Source organism: Vulpes vulpes, chromosome 8, assembly GCF_048418805.1.
Source record: "Vulpes vulpes isolate BD-2025 chromosome 8, VulVul3, whole genome shotgun sequence".
Classification (NCBI taxonomy): domain Eukaryota; kingdom Metazoa; phylum Chordata; class Mammalia; order Carnivora; family Canidae; genus Vulpes; species Vulpes vulpes.
The window spans coordinates 82,352,698-82,371,238 of record NC_132787.1 but is presented as its reverse complement, the minus strand read 5'-3'; the positions used below and the strand labels follow the sequence as shown (position 1 = coordinate 82,371,238).

Genomic DNA, 18,541 nt, shown 5'->3' with positions numbered 1-18,541 from the left:
GCAGCTACAGGGGCACCTGGGTGGCTCTGTGGTTGAGCATCTGCCTTCAGCTCAGGTCATGATCCTGAGGTCCTGGGATTGAATCCCACATTGGGCTCCTCACAGGGGGCCTGCTTCTCCCTCTGCCTATTTTTCTGCCTTGCTCTCTGTCTCTCATGAATAAATAAATAAAATCTTTAAAAAAAGAAAAAAAGAAAGAAAGAAAAAGCAGCGAGAGTCACATAAAGAGTAAGAAGTTGAAGGCAAATTCAGTAACAGGAAATTTTCATACTACTCATCCACAAGATGAAATCTGAATAGCCTTTGCTTTTCTATGAATGGGAGCTTTGTAGGTTTTTTCTGCTTAAATACTATATTCTGAAACATCATTATGATACATTTATTTATACAGGACTATGATTATTTATTGTCTGTGAGTCAGTATCTCATACCAATGGTCTCCTTTAACTCCAAGGTTTGTCTCATGATCCACAGTCTTCTCTCTTAAACAAGGCTCCCTCTTCTCTCTCTGATCTGCTGTTTGTAAGAGGAGTTCATTTTTCTGAAGGCCATCACTAATAGAGCAGACGTCAGAGAAATAAATCATAACAAGGTTGGGGGGCCTGGGTGACTCAGTCAGTTTAAGTATCTGACTCTTGATTTCAGTTCAGGTCATGATCCCGGGGATCATGATCCCTGTATCAGGCTCTATGCTGGGTGTGGAATCTGCTCAAGATCCTCTCTCTCCCTTTCCCTCTGCCCCTACCTGACCTCTCCCTCTTTAAAAAAAAAAAAATAATAATTAAAAAAAAAAAAAACAATGGGAGGAAGAGGAAGAGCCAAACCGATTGAGCCACAGAGAGAACAAAGTAAGAACTTCACATGTATCATTGCAAACAGCAGAAGATTCTCTGTGTAGAAGCCACATGTAGCTGGATTATGGATTCTAAGCAATAATCATAAACCACAGTTCTGTACTCCAGAAAACTGGAAAGGAGAGTGTTGCTTCTCTTTTATCCTTGGGAAAGCAAATAAAGAATCTGATTTCCTGAAAGATGAGAGCTGAATGCATGAGCCCATTTTCAAAACGAGGCATGAAAAAGAGGAACTTATCAAAACTGTAGAAACTTAAGTGCTTTTGTGACTTTTTTCAAATATAATAATGTGAAAATAATCCCCTGGGATTAATTTTGCAATGAAATTTCTATATTGTGAAATTCTCTTTAGAATAACGTAGAATTTTCACAAACTGTGATCAAAAAGTCTTTTATTAACACTAATTATCATTAGTATGCATTCTTTAGTTACTTTGCAATCTTGCTTTTACTTTTAGTCCCTCTTATGATTTTTATACCTTTGTTCACTTCTGGATGATATAAGACCTATGTATCCCAAAGTCATCTCCTTAGCTATGACAGAAAAAGGGATGTGATTAATAGTTACTACTTCATCATTTGGTACAGCGTAAAAGCAAAAACTGACACTGTTGTATTTCCAAGATAAAAATAAATATTATTTGATTTTTCTCTCTTCTTTCTTAGAAGTGAAATTCTAAGGTATCTATTAATTTAAAGAAGGTAACCACAGAAAACACTATTTTTCTTCTTACCTGGCAAGCTTTCGCTATTATGTCTGATGGGGTATCTTGTGAAAAGGCTGGTCTTAAAGCAGCTCCCACCTAGGAAAATGAATACAACCATCTTGTTTTTAAAGATAAGTAGTAAACATAAAGCCTCTTGTGTCCTTGGAGATGAAAACACACAAAATACATCTTTGTTATTTTCCTTTTTATCACATCTCTCTTATCTCTCTTTTGAGTTACAATAAATTCAAACATATCATTTTTCTTTTGCTTTCCAGGAGGTTATAATCATTATCAAATCTATATGAATGCTATACCAAAACAGGCAATTAATCTTGCTTCTTTTTCCTTTGTTTTTGTTTAATAGTAAACAGGATTTTCTGACAAAGTCACAGGTTCCCTGGAACAGAAAACTGCTATTCTTTTTTTATTCTGTCTATATTTTCCTGAATGAATTTCTAACAGTATTTATCTCATGAGTGAATCTCATATAACTGGATCAATTCCTTTAAATAATTGGTTAGTACTAAAAATTCACATAGTCACTCTAGTCACTCAGACACCATTTCATCTCAAAAAAAAAAAAAAAGCTTTAAAAGAAGGATGCTCAAGAAATATTCATTTATCTACAGTTGTCATAGTAGTAAGTGAAGGAAAATGAGCTTTACTTTTATTTTTTACTTTATTTTTTTTTGAGCTTTAGTTTTAATAAGCCAATCCAGTCATAGGTTCTTAGATATATTAGATTTGATGTGTATGAACTGAATAAGGAATTAAATACAGTCAATTCCTAATTTGACACATCTTTCCTTACATGAGAGAGTCAGTCACTGAGATTTATCAATAGCAGTTTAGAAATGGATCCAGAGTCCCTCTCCATGACTAAAAATACATGAGAACTAATTGCAGTATTGGTAGTACAGTTATCAATTAATCACAGAGCTGGTGCTGGCTCCTGTACTGAAGAAGAAAGAGAATATACTATAAAAGAGATTGCTGGGTTGACTGATAAAACTGGAATATGCTGGACTATATAGAAACAATATATCAATGCTGAATTTCCTGAAGTTGATTAACTGTTCCGTTATATAAAACAGTGTTCTTGTCCTTTGGAAATACAGACTGAAGTATTCAAGGGTAAAGGACATGGGACAATTATAATTATTCTTGTAATTTTTCTGTGAGTTTAAAATTAGTCCTAAATAAAAAGTCAAAACTAAACAAAACAACAAACTTCATTCTTATAGGTTGAATATTTGCAAATAAGTAACTATATACAGGTTTTCTACAGTCAGTTGGGCAGTCATAACTTTTCTACAGTCAGTTGGGCAGTCATAACTTCGTCACCTGTACTTAGGATGGCAAAACAATGAGGCATACATTATTCACCCTTTTTAATTTTGTGTGTGTTTGAGTATAGTTTTTAGATGAGGTGTTGTGTATCAGAAGTTAAGGGTCTGGTATAAATACAGTAAAAAAATGTGTCTTTTTCCTTGCTAATTTAAGTTTCTTTGTCTTCATATAACCCATCATTACCAGGATTATTGTGCCTCAGTTCAAGAACACAAAAATGTTTCTCAGGGGAAACAAGTATCTCTGTTTGGAATAAAATAAAATATTTTTTGAAAGTATAGAATTCTTTCAGTAATATTTTTAACTGCTGTTATTAAAAGTTATCCTTCGGTATACAATGTTGCCCTCTTTATTTCTAAAAATGCTTATCAAGTCTTGACATATAAAAGTAATGTCAGTAAATCCACAACACTCTTTGAATGTCCTTTTATCTTTTAAATGGCATAGCTAAACATCTAAACACAAGGCTGAAAAGCTAGGCTGCAATTCTATTCTAGTTTTATCACCAATACATTATCAGAACTTAAAAATAGTGACAAGTTTTATACTATTGTTTCAACTGCAGGATTCAACTATGTAACAGACAATGGGAATAAAGATATGCAGTTGAAGTTCCAAATATATTTCTCTAGGGAATCTTCACTCCTTTAATGATCATGCAAAGGTTCAATTTTAAGTTTTAAATAAACAGAGTATCTCACATTAGCTTGATACTGCTCTAAAATCACATGGCCTGGAAATTCTGGCTCAGGCACAGATGCAAATTTCTTGATAATGTCTTCAAGTGCTTGGAGCCCAGCCATCCGGAGCTGGTTACTATGATCTGTTGCAGCCATGAATGCCATGCGAATTAGGTCAGAGAGATGAAGTACCAACAGGTCGTCTAAAAATAAAAAATAGAAGGCAAAAAGGAAAACTTCTCCAAAAACAGGTATAACACAAAAATATGAAATTTCATTTTTTTTCCTTTCATATTTTTTTCATTTCATATTACAAAAGCACTTATATTCCCCATATTTCACTATGTTTAAAAATAACAAAGATACACTTTCAAGAAAGCCTGTATATCATAATTTCTCAAGAACATTGGTAAATTTTTACACAATATGGGAATAAAGATGACATTACTGGATGTACAATAACATTTGAAGCAAAATAACTGACTAGCATAACTTTCCCAAAAGGAGTTTGTAATCCTTTTAGAAAGAGTTGGCAGATTTTCCTGTTAAGAACTAGTTAGTAGGGCAGCCCCGGTGGCTCAGCGGTTTAGCGCCGCCTTCAGCCTAGGGTGTGATCCTGGAGATCCAGGATCGAGTCCCGCATCAGGCTCCCTGAATGCAGCCTGCTTCTCCCTCTGCCTGTGCCTCTCCCTCTCCCCCTCCCCCCCCCCTCTCTCTCTCTCTCTGTGTTTCTCATGAATAAATAAATACATCTTAAAAAAAAAAAAAAGAACTAGTTAGTAAATACTTTTGGTTTTTCTGGCCATATAATTTCTATCACAACTATTCAACTCTGCTTTTGTAGAATGAAGTCATAAACCCTGTGTACATAAATGGGTGTGCTGTGTTCCAATAAAGTTGTATTTTTAAAAAAACAGGCTATGGTCTGGATTTGGACTGTAGGAAGTAGTTTCCCAACCTCTACTCTAAAAAAGACTTTTATAAAGATAAGATGTAGAAAAGGGAAGTCTTTTTCCTTTTAGAGTAAAAGCTACCCCAGATCTGCCCAAAGTTTAAAAGGAAGTCTCAAAAGAATTCAAAAGATACAAGTAATTTAACTACATCCCAGGACAAAGTCCAGCACCATTTAAAGGAATACAACAAAATCCAGCACTACTACTATAAAATTTGCAAATCTGGCATATAATAAAGAATTACCAGGGATACAAAGAAGCAGGAAAATAGATCTTGTAACAAGGAAAAAAAAAACCCAAACCCTCAGTGAACAGAAACAGATACAGAAATGAAAAAGATGATGAAGTTAGCAGACAGGGGGCCTAAAACAGTTGTCATAAATATGTTGCCTATATTTAAAAAAGAAAATGAAAACCTGAGCATATTGAAGAGAGAAGAAAAAAGACAGGGGAAACCACAAATGAGACTTGTAGAAATTTAAAAAAAAATACCTGAAATGAAAAATATACTGGATAAGATTATTAGTGATTAGTTACTGAAAAAGAAAAGATTGGTGAACTTAAAGACACAGCAGTTGAAGTTATCTAAAAGAATTTATCAAGCTCAAGTACTCTAATTTCTTCAGGAGGCTGCAAGACTCCCAAAGTCTTTTGGAAGTAGTTGTAACCTGTGGCTCAGCTGGATTTCCAAAGAACTTCTACTTCAACAAGTTTCTGTGGTTATTGCTATTGTAAAGGTTTTTCCAAATCCAAGGAGATGAACTCCTACAGTAGGAGGGGAAGGGGCATGGGGCAGAAACTCTAAAATAAGGAGAGAATTAGGGGGCTGTTAGAGGTTTATTATATTCTGGGAGCAGTAGTTCCATACAACTAAAGCACAGTGGATACAAGGGGAGATAAGGATGATACAGGAAGAGCCTGCATAGTACATTTATTTGGTCTATAACTTTGAAAAGTATGCACTGACATGACTGTTCAGAATGGCAGGCAATGGGAACTAGAAAGGATTCTGTTTCAGCGCAGAAGAATGAAGCATGTCAGATACTGGAATCTAGGTTGGAAAGCTGTTATATCAGCTTACTATGTGAAGCACTCAGCAAACAAAGACAGAGAATATAGGCAATCCATCCACACACACTGCGAGTAAATTTCAAGTATGGAGAGCACTCTCCTCTTTCAAGGATATATAAATAAATAAGCCTATGAAGAAGCCTATGAAGAAAACACACCCAAACAAAATAAAGACTCTGAAGATTCAGAAAGAATTATTCTCAAAAATAATTTTCTATAAAAATCAGAATAAAATATAGAAAATCACTTGATATCTCAATAGGATGCAAAAAATCCTTGCTGCTACAGGATAAGAACAGAAACTCATAACGAGTCAAAAGGATATGATACAATGAAGGTAGAAAAAAGACAAAAAACTTAAAGGAAAACTAAAAACAAAAGAAGACTTAAGATCCATTATGGGGGCAGAAAACAGTAAAACATTATCAATGATATAAAGGGAAAACTTGTGAGGATCTCTGAAAATGCAGGCAAAAGACAAGATACAAATAATGAGAGAAAAAGCATTAAATGCAAAGAAAAGAAGCCAACCTAAGGATCTTCCCTATTCCCTAAATGTCACACTTACCATGCCTTTACGAATTCTCTTTAGGGGCGTCTGACTCTTAAGCATCTGACTCTTGATTTCAACTCAGGTCATGATCTCAGGGTCATGGAGCCCCCATACCGGACTTCACTCAGTGCAGAGTCTGCTTGAGATTCTCTCTCCCTCTCCTTCTGTCCCTATACATGTGGGTGTGTGCATGGGTGCAAGTGTACTTTCTCTCTCTCTCTCAAATAAATAAATCTAAAATGAACAAACAAATCATCTTATTTTCTTTGCTTATAATAAACCAGTGTGGAAGGCAGAATAATAGTGCTCAAATATATCTACACCCTAATCCCTACAACCTGTGAATATGTTAACTTACATAGCAAAAGGGGGCTGGTAGATGTGATTAAGGTTATGGGCTCTAAAATGGAAATTATCCCAAATTTAACAGGTGGGCCCAATCTAATCACATAAGCCTTAAAAGCAGAGCACTGCTCTTGGCTGTGGTCACAGCCATGTGACATCTAAAGAAGGATCACTGAGACTGTCAGTGCTGTTGGCTTTGACGATAGAGAGAGGGGGCCACAACCAAGGAATGCAGGCAGCCTACAGAAGCTGAGAAGAAAAGACTCCTGGAAAGCTTCCAGAAAGGAAGGTAGCCCTGCCTTGATTTTAGCCCAGTGAGACTCATGTTGGACTTTTTGACCTATAAGAATGGTAAGATTAAAAATGTATGTTGCTTTAAGTCACTGAATTTGTGGTCATTTGTTATAGCAGCCATAGAAAACTAATACAACTAGCTTCTTCTACCTGGAAAATCTTTCCTCTGCCTTTAAAAATCCAGTTTCAAAATCACCTTTTCTATGAGATCTTCCCTGGCTCTTCAGAAAATGCATACTACTTTTTTTATGTCCCCAAAATACTCCATCATAGCACTACTGGAACATATAATTGTTTGAGAGATAAGTCTTTCTGTCCTCTAGAAATTCTTTAAGGATATGGGCTATGGCTTTTTCTTCTTTGTATCTTCAGTGTATAGCAAAGAATAGGATTTGGTAAATATTTGACAAATAATGACATGAATAAGGACACTGTGTTCATGATATATTGTGCTTTGCTGATAACTAGTTGTACATTCAGATTCATATTTTATACATAGAGTACCACTATTTTACTTTTTGTTTGTTTTTTAGTTCATTTGTGAGTTACAGTAAACTAAAAGGCGTTTAGTAATAAAGTAAACTAGAAGGAATTTTCATGTATAGACTTCAATATTATGAGTACATACAGTTTGCTTTAAATATGTAAAAAAATATGACAGGGTGATGAAGAGACAACAAAGTACAAGACAGAGAGTCTATAAAAAGTTTACAAAAGATAAAAAAGTGTCAGGTTTCAGTAACAGTTTTCACCTTTTCAAAAATACCTAGGAGCATTTCTGAAATCTAAGAGTTTGAGTTGAATTGAATGATGGCATTCATGAGTTCTGACATTCTTCACAGCTGGGACTGCAAAATTTATGTACCTTAAAGTTTTGCCATCTCTTTTATGCTTAACTGCTAACTAGGACAAAGTACAAAGGATATGTAAGTTATTGACATTGTTATCTTTAGGGCATGTGACTTAGATACCTCTACCTTAAGAAAGACAGGCATACACCTTTGGACCATCTTCTTCAACTTATCTTGCAAACATAGGTCAGAAGATGGGTAGTATGATTAATGGACAGAAAACAAAGGTAAAAGGAACTTCTAAGAAATGAAAGGCAGTCTGAAACATGTTACATAGCAGCAAACCTGTATTTCAGATCTATAAAAATACTTTGGGGAAAAGAAGAACTGATCTTAAATTTACTTGTAGGGTTTCGTAGTTTAGCAGAACGTGCCATGGCAAGATCAAAGTGGGCCTGGTCCGCATTCTCACACAAATTGATGATTCGGCACAGGCAATCTGCAGCGAACACCCGAGTGGCCCAGCGAGGTGCCACAAAGGGCTTTGATTTATCTTCTTCGCCTAGTGTGGTAAACATGGTATCATCATCCATCTCATCTTTCTTCTCAGCTTCCTCATCTTTTCCACTACTTAAGGGAGTTGCAGTGCTCATATCTATAATAAAACCAAAGCATATTATGACAATCTCAAATACGGCAAAAATGATGTTTTTGAACTTGCATTAATGTTACAATATTTCTAATAAAAAAGGACTCAATTCTTACTCCTTTGAAAACAGAATTGGCAAATTTTTAAAAAATCAATCTGAAAGCAAAGAAAGGATAACATAAAAGTGCTTTACATATTTTACTAGTTTTACATACTATGTTGAATACAGAGTTAACTTGGGATTTTTATACACGAAAATTTTGTTTGAATTTAGTTATTTTCCCTAAATCAAAGAAAGCTCATTAGTTTGTAACATAATTCACCTTCAACATTTATAGATGAAAATTTATTAGCATTTTTAACTATAAGCTCAAATTCACATATATGTATCTATATATCTTTTTATGTATCTATATCTATACATTTACATGTACAGATTTATACCAGAGGAACATATTTTATATATTAAATACATACCACTAGAAGCTGCCAGGACATCTTTACAAAGCATTAACCAATGGGAAAGTTTTTCTACAGCCAGTGATGAGAGCATATGCCCCAAAGTATCATGAATATCAGAACATAATTTTCTATCTGTCTCCCGGTCTAGCATTCCAAAAAGAAGTCCCTCAAGACCAGTTTCTGTTATATTAACACCTTGGTGCCGGCAATGGATATCACTTCGAGAACTGACTCCAGGTGCAAAAGGATTGATATCTGAAAAGCAATTTTTACAAATGAGCTTGTATAGGATTTTGCTGTATACTACAGGTAACAATTATGTTAAAGACCCAGGCTTACATGTAAATTCAAAATTACAACAAAACAAGCTAGCTATATGTAGAATTGATGTTCTCCAGTTTATATAGCCATAGATTTAGAATTGAATCTGACAATAAAGGCAAAACTATGATCTTTAAGACTGATTATTCTGAGGTATTTTAAACAAATCTCCATAGAAAACTCAATAAATATATTATTTCATTCTAAAAAAGAGAAAAGTGTGGGAAAGATGTGGGAAAGACATATTCTAAGTAGATTTAAAAGACTGAAATATAATTATTGTTATATTTATTAGAAGAACAAACTGAAATTTATTTAGTCTTATAGAACAAATTGAAATTTATTCAGTCTTATAGTTCAGATTCTTAAAAATCTATAAAGCCAGAACACAAATTATAAATGGATTTCACTCTAAAAGATCATTTAAAAACTGGGAAAATCAGGGTGCCTGGGTGGCTCAGTGGTTGAGCATCTGCCTTCAGCTCAGATCTTGATCCCTGGGGTCCTGGGATGGAGTCCCACATCAGGCTCCTCACAGGGAGCCTACTTCTCCCTCTGCCTGTGTATCTGCCTCTCTCTCTCTCTCTCTCTGTCTCTCATGAATAAATAAATTTTAATTGATTAATTTTTAAAAACTGGGAAAATCCTTTCTAAGAAACATATGGTCAAATAGTCATTTTGAGTGGGGAAATGGATAAAATAGGTGAAGGGGATTAAGAGGCACAAACTTCAAGCTACAAAGTAAGTAAGAGGCTTGAAGAGTACAACACAGGAAATATAGTCAACAGTATTATAATAACGTTGTATAACGACGAATGGCGACTACATTCATCATGGTGAGCACTGCATCATGTACAGAATTGTGGAATCACTATGATGTATACCTGAAACTAATATAAAATTATATGCCAATTATACCTCAATTAAAAAAGTAATATTGTTATAAATAGTAGTCAAATGTCTTGCTTTATCTGAAAAGCTTTTTGTTCTTATAAACACCAGAAGCTGTACAACTGGTAACCTTAAGAAAAAATACTAGGAGGCTCCAAGTTCTAAAGCCCTTTGAACCTTGAAAAGTGTAAGACAAAGGGATGTAAACTGAAAGTGGTTCTTTTAGTTGAGTCACTCTAAAGGCAAAATAAGGGGAAGTTTGCAGAAAATAGCCACAATGAGAGGAATGCAGATAGCAGGAAAAGTCAAAAGAAAAGGTTCCAAGGAAAGAAAACATTAGCAAGAAATTAGGCCCAGAGGCCTATTTTTCACTTAGCAGCTGGTAGTGAATATGTTGCCACATCAGGAATTAGATTCCTACAACATGAATTTTCATAGCTATATGGTATGCAAACCACTGAATTAAGAGAACATTGAGGGTGCCTGGGTGGTCAGTCAGTTAAGCATCTGACTCTTGGTTTTGGATCAAGTCATGATCCAAAAGGGGAGGGGGAGAGAGAGAAAACACTGATCATTGAAGATGAATTCCTAAAAGAAGAATCGCTAGGTCAAAGGGTAAACTGACAAAAAATACTGACAAATCAGAAAATTTGTCATTTCTTTACATTTCTTTCTACCAGCAGTATAAGACAGTTTTCTTTTATCCATACCTCTCCCAGTGCTGGTTATAATTATTATTTTCTTTTTTTTTTTAAGATTTTATTTATTTATTCATGAGAGACACACAGAGAGAGGCAGAGACATAGGCAGAGGGAGAAGCAGGCTCCCTGCAGAGAGCCTAATGCAGGACTCAATCCCAGGACCCTGGGGTTCACGCCCTAAGCCAAAGGCAGACACTCAACCGCTAAGCCACCCAGGCATCCCTAAAATGATTATTTTTAATTTGGTCAGTTTTATAGAAGAAAAATGCTATCTTATGATTGTATTGACTTGCAATTATTTAGTCACTGGAGGTTGAAAATATTCATATGTTGATATTTCTTTTTTTTTTTTTAAGATCTTATTTATTCATGAGAGACACACACAGAGAGGGAGAGGGAGAGGGAGAGGGAGAGGGAGAGGGAGAGGGAGGGAGAGGGAGAGGGAGAGAGAGAGAGAGAGAGAGAGAGAGAGGGAGAGAGAGGCAGAGGTACAGAGGGAGGAGAAGCAGGCTCCATGCAGAGAGCCTGATGTGGGTGGGACCAGATCCTGGGACCCTGGGACTATACCCTGAGCCAAAGGCAGATGTCCAACCGCCAAGCCACCCAGGCGCCCCAACATTTCTTCTTTGATGAAACATGTTTCTTATTCTCTCATAATTTCTACAGATGCAGAAGAGAGTTAATATAGCAGGCCTGAGATGTCTTATATGGCCTGATATTCAGATTAGGCCTCAGCCAGCATCCCAGAGAACTGGGTTTCAAGACAGTTCTCACCATTTCCTGGTCAAAATAGCTCACTATGCCTAAGCTATTTGTACAAACAGTATGGTTCATGCTGAATACCTACTTGCCTTCAAATGTCTGGACTTTTGGAACATGCGAGGCAGAACATGCCTAGTAAACAAGCACTCAATAAAAACCTTGGGCATTGGGCCCCTGACAAGCTGCCCTGGTAGACATTTCATATATGCTGTTCATGACTCATTGCTGGGGAGTCGAGCAGCTTCTGTGAGACTTCATGGGGGTGTGGGCCTTGGAAATCTGTGCCTGGTTTGCTCCAGACTTAATGTCAAGGGCCTTTTCCCTCTGCAAATTTTGCTTTGTATTGAGTTGCTGTAATAAATCATAGCCATAAGCATGACTATATGCTAAGTCCTCCTCCTGCATCATCAAACCTCAGGGTAGTCTTAGGAACTCCAACATACTAAGATTTTAAGCTTTAAGAACATTAAAATATAAATTTGCACATTTCAATGAATAAAATAAATTAATAAATATATTTTACAAATATTTTCCCCTCTTAGTTTGTTTTTCAATTTTGATTATGGTGACTGACATGTATAAGTTTTAAAATTTTATATGTATTGAGAATTGTAGAATTATTTTTGGTTTTGGCTATGTTTTCTCTTTTAAAAGCAATAATGTCTACTATATAAATAACTTCTTTCTACATTCTACAATACAGTATATTTGTTAATAGAGCTCTTATACTATGCAAAAAATTGAAGTTATTTTAGTATCTTGCTTCTCAGTTCTCAAGCAACTTCTATGCATTAGAAAGCTCTTACAAGTAAAAATTTTCTCACAATAGGGAAAATATCTGTCAGTTAAGGTCTGAAAAGTGCGTGAGCAACCTATCCCTAGAGACCAAAAGGCCAGCTATGAAATTCAAGCTTTGGTTGAATTACTCCCAAAATGCATTAAAAACTGGAGAAAGCAAAGATCTACCTTTTGCTACCCAAACATTTACTGACATTTTTGTTTTATTGGTTACTCTAGCCTTACCTTCTTGAGGAAAAGCTACATCACAAAGGGTCACCTAGCATCAGAGACTGGAAGCTTTCAGGTACCCCCAAAATAGATAACTTCTCTTTCCAGAAGTCTATTAGTGATGCAAAGTAATATCCTTAGGGTTAGTTATCCATTATATAGGTAAATCATCGTGAAGGGATGGCACAAGTATCTTGATATTAAATGATATTTAGTTTTTTTTTTTTTTTTTTTTTTTTTTTAGCTCCAAACCTTAAAAAAGGTAAAAGGTGTAAAATTACCAAGAAAATTAAGAAAATTATACTGGAATTTTCAAAGTGATAATGGTTTTATTTTACCTAAAATAAGAAGACTGACCATACTTCAAAGAAAAAATGTTAAAGAGCAATACGTATTTGAAATCTTAAAGTATTTAAACAAAAAGAATATTGACTGATAAAGTAACTTACTAGTACCAGCATTTTCCTTATCACCTGCATTTTTTGCTAGGCTCATGGCATATTCACATACTTCAGCTGCTTCCCTTTGTGCAAGCTGCCGGAGACAAGCCACAGCTGCTCGGCGAAGTAGCAAATGGGAGCTACATAAATGAACCTGTAAACCATAGCATATTAGACAATTTCTTTAAAAAATTGGAATTTCATTTGCCTAATGAATATGTATTAACACCTTACTTGTAAAGAGGCTCTTCATTTAACAACAGAATACATCAGTTAATACATCAGTTGTTAAACATATAGCCAAACGATGTACTTTTGGAAAAATAATCAATGATGTATATAAGGAATATTTTAGTGGCCAAAATAACTGTCCCAAGACCTGGTCACTATAAATCATATAATATACTTACATAAAAATCTAGAAGGATCTCGTGCACATCTCATTTTACATATGGTCCTACTAAATATTATCATCTAAATTTTTTTTAAGTGCATGGAGGTTATATATAGCCAATGGAAAGTTAGGGGGTAGGGCACACAGCATGAATTGAAGGAAAAGAAGGGTATTTATTTAAATAAAAAAATAAAATCAAGCAAACATAAACACCTGGAAAGAATTCCAAAATGGGCCCTTTTGGAATAGAATTGTTTTTAATCTCAAAAGTTCCTGAAAGAATCAATGTAGTACACTTTAATACATGAAGTAAAGTATAAGACACAGCGCAATAAGATGATTAAGACCTCAAGCTCTAGTTGCTAGACTGGGTTTGAATCTTGGTTGTCCCTGACTCCTGTGTGACATTAGGCAAATTACTTAACCTCTCTGTGCCTTGTTTGCCCACAGGCAAATGTGGAGAGTAATTCTTTGTAGGAATATAGTGAAAATAAAATAAGTTAATGCCAGTATTTTGCTTAGGACAGTGATTGAGAGATGTTATTTGCTCAATATATGTTAGCTATTATCATTATTACTATAAATCTGATTCATCAAGAAAATACTAAATTATGTTCCATGTGCTTGCCTTTTAAGCAAGGACATAAGAAATATATTTTAGAAAAAAAAATCTCATCCAGAAATAGTGTAGGGGGGTAATAACTATACAGAATACAGCACCTCTTCACAATGCTGAATAGTATTTTTATGCTACCAATATAGCATTTGTAATTCAAGATGTATTTGCATAAAATTCATAGCCCATAAAATTTATATCAAGTATTAAATATATCTAAATCTGTATCTACAAGGGGAGAAAACCTGACAGTTTTTTTTTTTTTCAATAAAATGCTTTATTCACTCCATTTCCTTTAAAATGAAGACATTTTGGAACTTTCAAATATCCTGTAATTAGAAATCTTAAGCACGGTCATATGAGATGGGAAGAACAAGTCATTTAGACTCTCAGAGTTTCTGCCTTTTTATGTGTACAATGAGAACAATATCTGCTCTATCTTATGTAACTGTGGTAAGAATCAAATGACCAAATATATATAAAACAGAATACCATAAAAATTTAATTTAGTTGCAACTAAATAGAATTGTAGCTAAGAGGGGTGTCTGGCTGGCTTAGTTGGTGAAGCATGTAATTCTTGATCTTGGGGTTGTGAGTTCAAGCCCATGTTGGACATAGATTCCTCAAAAAAAAATTTTTTTTTATTTTGAAAAAAAAAAGAAAAAAACAAAAAAAAAAAAAGAATTGTAGGTAAGAAAACACACTCAACAAATATTGACTGGCAGTGCCAAAGAGGAAAAAAAATAATTTCTGTTTACTCTTTCCAAAAAATCCATTTTAATGATTCTGAGGCATATTTTGTTTTCCATTTTAACATCTCTAACTTAGATATGTAAATTACAATTGATGATGTCTTACAGTCACTGTAAACCAGGTAAAAGTAAAGACATATTTGTTTGTAAAACTCTCCCTTGGCATTTTGTAAAAGCCACAAAATACAAAATAAAATATATTAGATAAAAATATGTGGCTTCCTCATGGACCTTCTTAGCCCCTTGGAGATAATCACAGTCTATAGTGACATCCATCATTATAGCTTCATTAATCTGTTCTTGAACTTGATATAAATGGAACCAGGTAGTGTGCCCTCTTCCATGTCTGGTTTCTTCTCAGCAACTTGTCTATGAGTCACCCATGTGATTACATTTCACAGTTCATTTTCACTGCTGTGTAGTATTCTGTTGAATAATCATATCACTCTGTATCCACTGCTGACTGTAGACATTTAGGCCATTACTGTGTTGTGGCTGTTATAAATAACCCAGCACTGAACATTCCTGTACATGTATTTCAGCACACATGCACATGTATTTTTGTCAGGTGTTTACTTAAGAATGAAGTTTCTGGGTCACAGCATATGCATATATTCAACTGTTTTAGATTATGCCTAATTGTTTTCTAAAGAAGTTTCTTTTTCTTTCCACAAACCTCAGGAACATTGTGTTGCCTCCTCCTATAGTAGACCTCTACCTTCCTTAAAAAATGCCTGTTACTTTACACTGTATGCCACCTTGCTATCCCTTGTTGTGCCCACCATATACACATCTCGCCCTGGACACCCCTGCTGTAACTGACATTTTCTACAATTATCCCAGATGACAAAAATGCCTATGTGTGGAATACTTCTATTCAGACAGGAGAACTCGTAACTGTGGTTACATGATATGAAAAGCAGTTGCTAGGGTACCTGAGCGGCTCAGTTGGTTAAGGGTCTGACTCTTGATTTCTGCTCAGGTCATGACCTCAGGGTTGATGGGCACAGGGCCTGCTTAAGATACTCTTTACACCTCTCTCTCTGCCCCCCTCACCCACCCCACTCATGAGTGTGTGCGCGTACACACACACACACACACACACACACTCTTTCTCTCTTAAAAAAAAAAAACAACAGTTGCTTGCCAAGAGGGAAATAATAATAACTCAGATAGGTGGTTATTCTTTCAAAAGCATATTTTGAATAGTTCTTACATAACACAAATTTTAAATCTTTTATATAATTTAAAGATTACTATGGTAAAACTCACCTCTCAATACATTTGCTGAAAAAATTGCATTTCATTTGTGTTAAGTATACATGTGGTTTTACATAACACTGACATTCCTGCTGGCAATGATTGATTACAAATGAACAAGAAATTTATAAAAATCTGAACTGATTCCACTAATTTGAATGAACCCATGGGTGGACTATTTTTCACTGTGAAAAGATCTGGCAACAGAGATAGCACGGGGGCTTTTGGCAATGTGGAAACAAGACAACCCTGTGAAAGTCCCCCTTTCTCATCTCTATCCAGCCATGCCATGTCCTTCCAACCAACTACTTGTAATCTTACTACTCCAACATGCCTTGTAACAAAACCCTTGGTGTCCTGCTAATAAGGAAATAAATTTTGAGGTATTATCTTGTGTTAATACACAGGAAGCTCATTGTGTAGCCTATGGTTAATTGACAACCTCCACTGATATAAAGAAATTCACATTATTACTTTACCAGATCCTCTTAAATGTGTTCCATCTCATAAGGTCAACCTCCATAGTATAATTATATTTAAGGAGAAAAAAAATGTAGAGAGGAACCATACAGCCTGAAAAGTGTCTGTATTTTCATCACGTTTGTCAGTTATCTAGGCTGTATCACATAACAGTTTGATCATGTAGAGCCAACTTGCTCAAGATATGTCATCTATGCCCTCAGAGATTAGGCATTAGACCATGGTTTTGGGCAGGATGCTACATATCTTGTTGTAGAATGCAATCAGGTGTAAACTATTAATCAACTATTTTGTTTGTGGATGTTTTTTGTACACATTTCATGTGCATCTGGTTTCTGCCCTGCAGCACGATCAGATTCTTTGATGGTCTAGGACTGGTTCAGTTTTCCCTGGTCTATGGTGAAACAAGATAAAATCTTGTTGCATAAGTAAAATATACCACATCAGATCTAACATCTAATATGTCAGCCTTTCAGTTCCTTCACCCCATCCTGGATAACCTTCTCCTCCCTTTACGTGAGCAATATCCTCCCATGGTTACATCTACAGTGCCTTTCTTTCTCCCTATATATCAGCCTCCTGCTGTCTTTGCTTTCCTCCAAAGGAGACCTCGTAATGCATTATTGTAGCACTATCTTAACATCCTTATTTCTTTCATCCTGCTGTCATTTAATTGAATCTACTTGGCCAAAGTTCAACTATGAATGTATCAAAGTATCTGGCTGCTCAAAGGTTGGTTATAAGTGCTGGAGAAAAATCTTTAAAGGTGAACTGCTAGCATCATAAATCACACAATGGAGCAAAAGGGTCATTACCCTCAGCTGAACCCTTAGTATTACCACAGAATCTTCTATTTCTCCAGTTAGTTCAATTTCCTACATTCTATTCACCTCAAACTTCTGGCCCTCTTCTTTGCTCCCTCACTCATAAAACTTACCTTCCCTTTTAGTTGATCAAGAAGATACAAGTTATTAGATGATAGCCCCCCAATTTCCAACCACCAAATCCAAAACCCCACCTCTATCTACACTCATCCTCTTCCCGTTTCTTCATGTTGCACTGGGGGAGACATTCTCTTACTTGTGCCCTGGAAACTCTATCCTATCAGAAACTTTGGAGGGTTACCCATTCTCTGCCCCACACCTTAAACTCTCTCACCCTACTGGTTCCATCTTCTATGAATGTATGTATGTATGTATTTATTTATTTATTCATGAGAGACACAGAGAGAGAGGCAGAGACACAGGCAGAGGGAGAAGCAGGCTCCCTGCAGGAGCCCAATGTGGGACTGGATCCCAGGACCCCGAGATCATGCCCTGAGGCGAAGGCAGATGCTCAACCACTGAGTCACCCAGGTGTCCCTCATCTGCTCAGCATTTAAACTCTCACTTCTCACTACCATAGGAGAAAAAGTATCACCTGACCACATCACCCCTTTGACATGTGGCCCTTAGTCCTCTCCTATAAAGTCAACTTTATTTTTTTTTAAGATTTTATTTATTTACTCGTGAGAGAGAGAGAGAGAGAGAGGCAGAGACACAGGCAGAGAGAGAAGCAGGCTCCGTGCAGGGAGCCCAATGTGGGACTTGATCCTGGGACTCCAGGATCACACCCTGGGCTGAAGGCAAGCACTCAACCATTGAGCCACTTAGGTACCCCTAATGTCAACTTTAGAATGAAGTTTCTATTCGCATCCCATTGTTAGCCCATCTGGGTTTCCATTTTGTAACCATTCTGCTAGATGAACTCTTGTTAAAGACATCATATGACAAAAGTCAAAGGACACATTATAGCTCTCATCTTCATCTCTCAACAATATGTGATATAGCTGACTATGCCTCTACTCCACTTGGCTACTGTTAACACTACAAACTATTTTTCCTTTAATCTCTCAGATAGCTTCATATTTTTCCTGAATCTATTTCTTTTCCTTAATTTTATATGTGGGTTTCTCATTGAGCACTTTTCCCCTAGTGATCTTAACTATTCCTGTCTTTATTTCCCATTTAAATTCTTATGCCTCCCAAATTTACCTTTCCAACAAATTTCTCTTTTCTGAGCTCCAGGCCATGAAACTAACCAGATGGCTAAAACTGAATTAATGATACCTACTCGTCCGAATCTCCTCCTATTCCAGTGTTACCAATCTCAGGAAATCACACTATATTCAAGTCAGGAACCTGGATTACATCCTTCTCCCTTTT

The 18,541-nt window shown here is 35.9% G+C and overlaps 1 protein-coding gene across 5 annotated transcripts in view; it reads right to left on the bottom strand.

The window, feature by feature from the left end:
* The window catches only part of HEATR5B (HEAT repeat containing 5B), a 98,800-nt gene that overhangs the window by 32,439 nt on the left and 47,820 nt on the right, over positions 1 to 18,541 (bottom strand). For all 5 annotated transcript variants that reach the window (XM_026018993.2, XM_072767296.1, XM_026018994.2 and 2 more), the window contains exons 22-26: positions 12,845 to 12,989; positions 8,728 to 8,967; positions 8,005 to 8,256; positions 3,616 to 3,797; positions 1,589 to 1,657 (exon numbers count right to left, since the gene is read on the bottom strand). In XM_026018993.2, the coding sequence (XP_025874778.1) occupies positions 1,589 to 1,657; positions 3,616 to 3,797; positions 8,005 to 8,256; positions 8,728 to 8,967; positions 12,845 to 12,989 (888 nt within the window). The remainder of the gene's footprint in view (positions 1 to 1,588; positions 1,658 to 3,615; positions 3,798 to 8,004; positions 8,257 to 8,727; positions 8,968 to 12,844; positions 12,990 to 18,541) is intronic.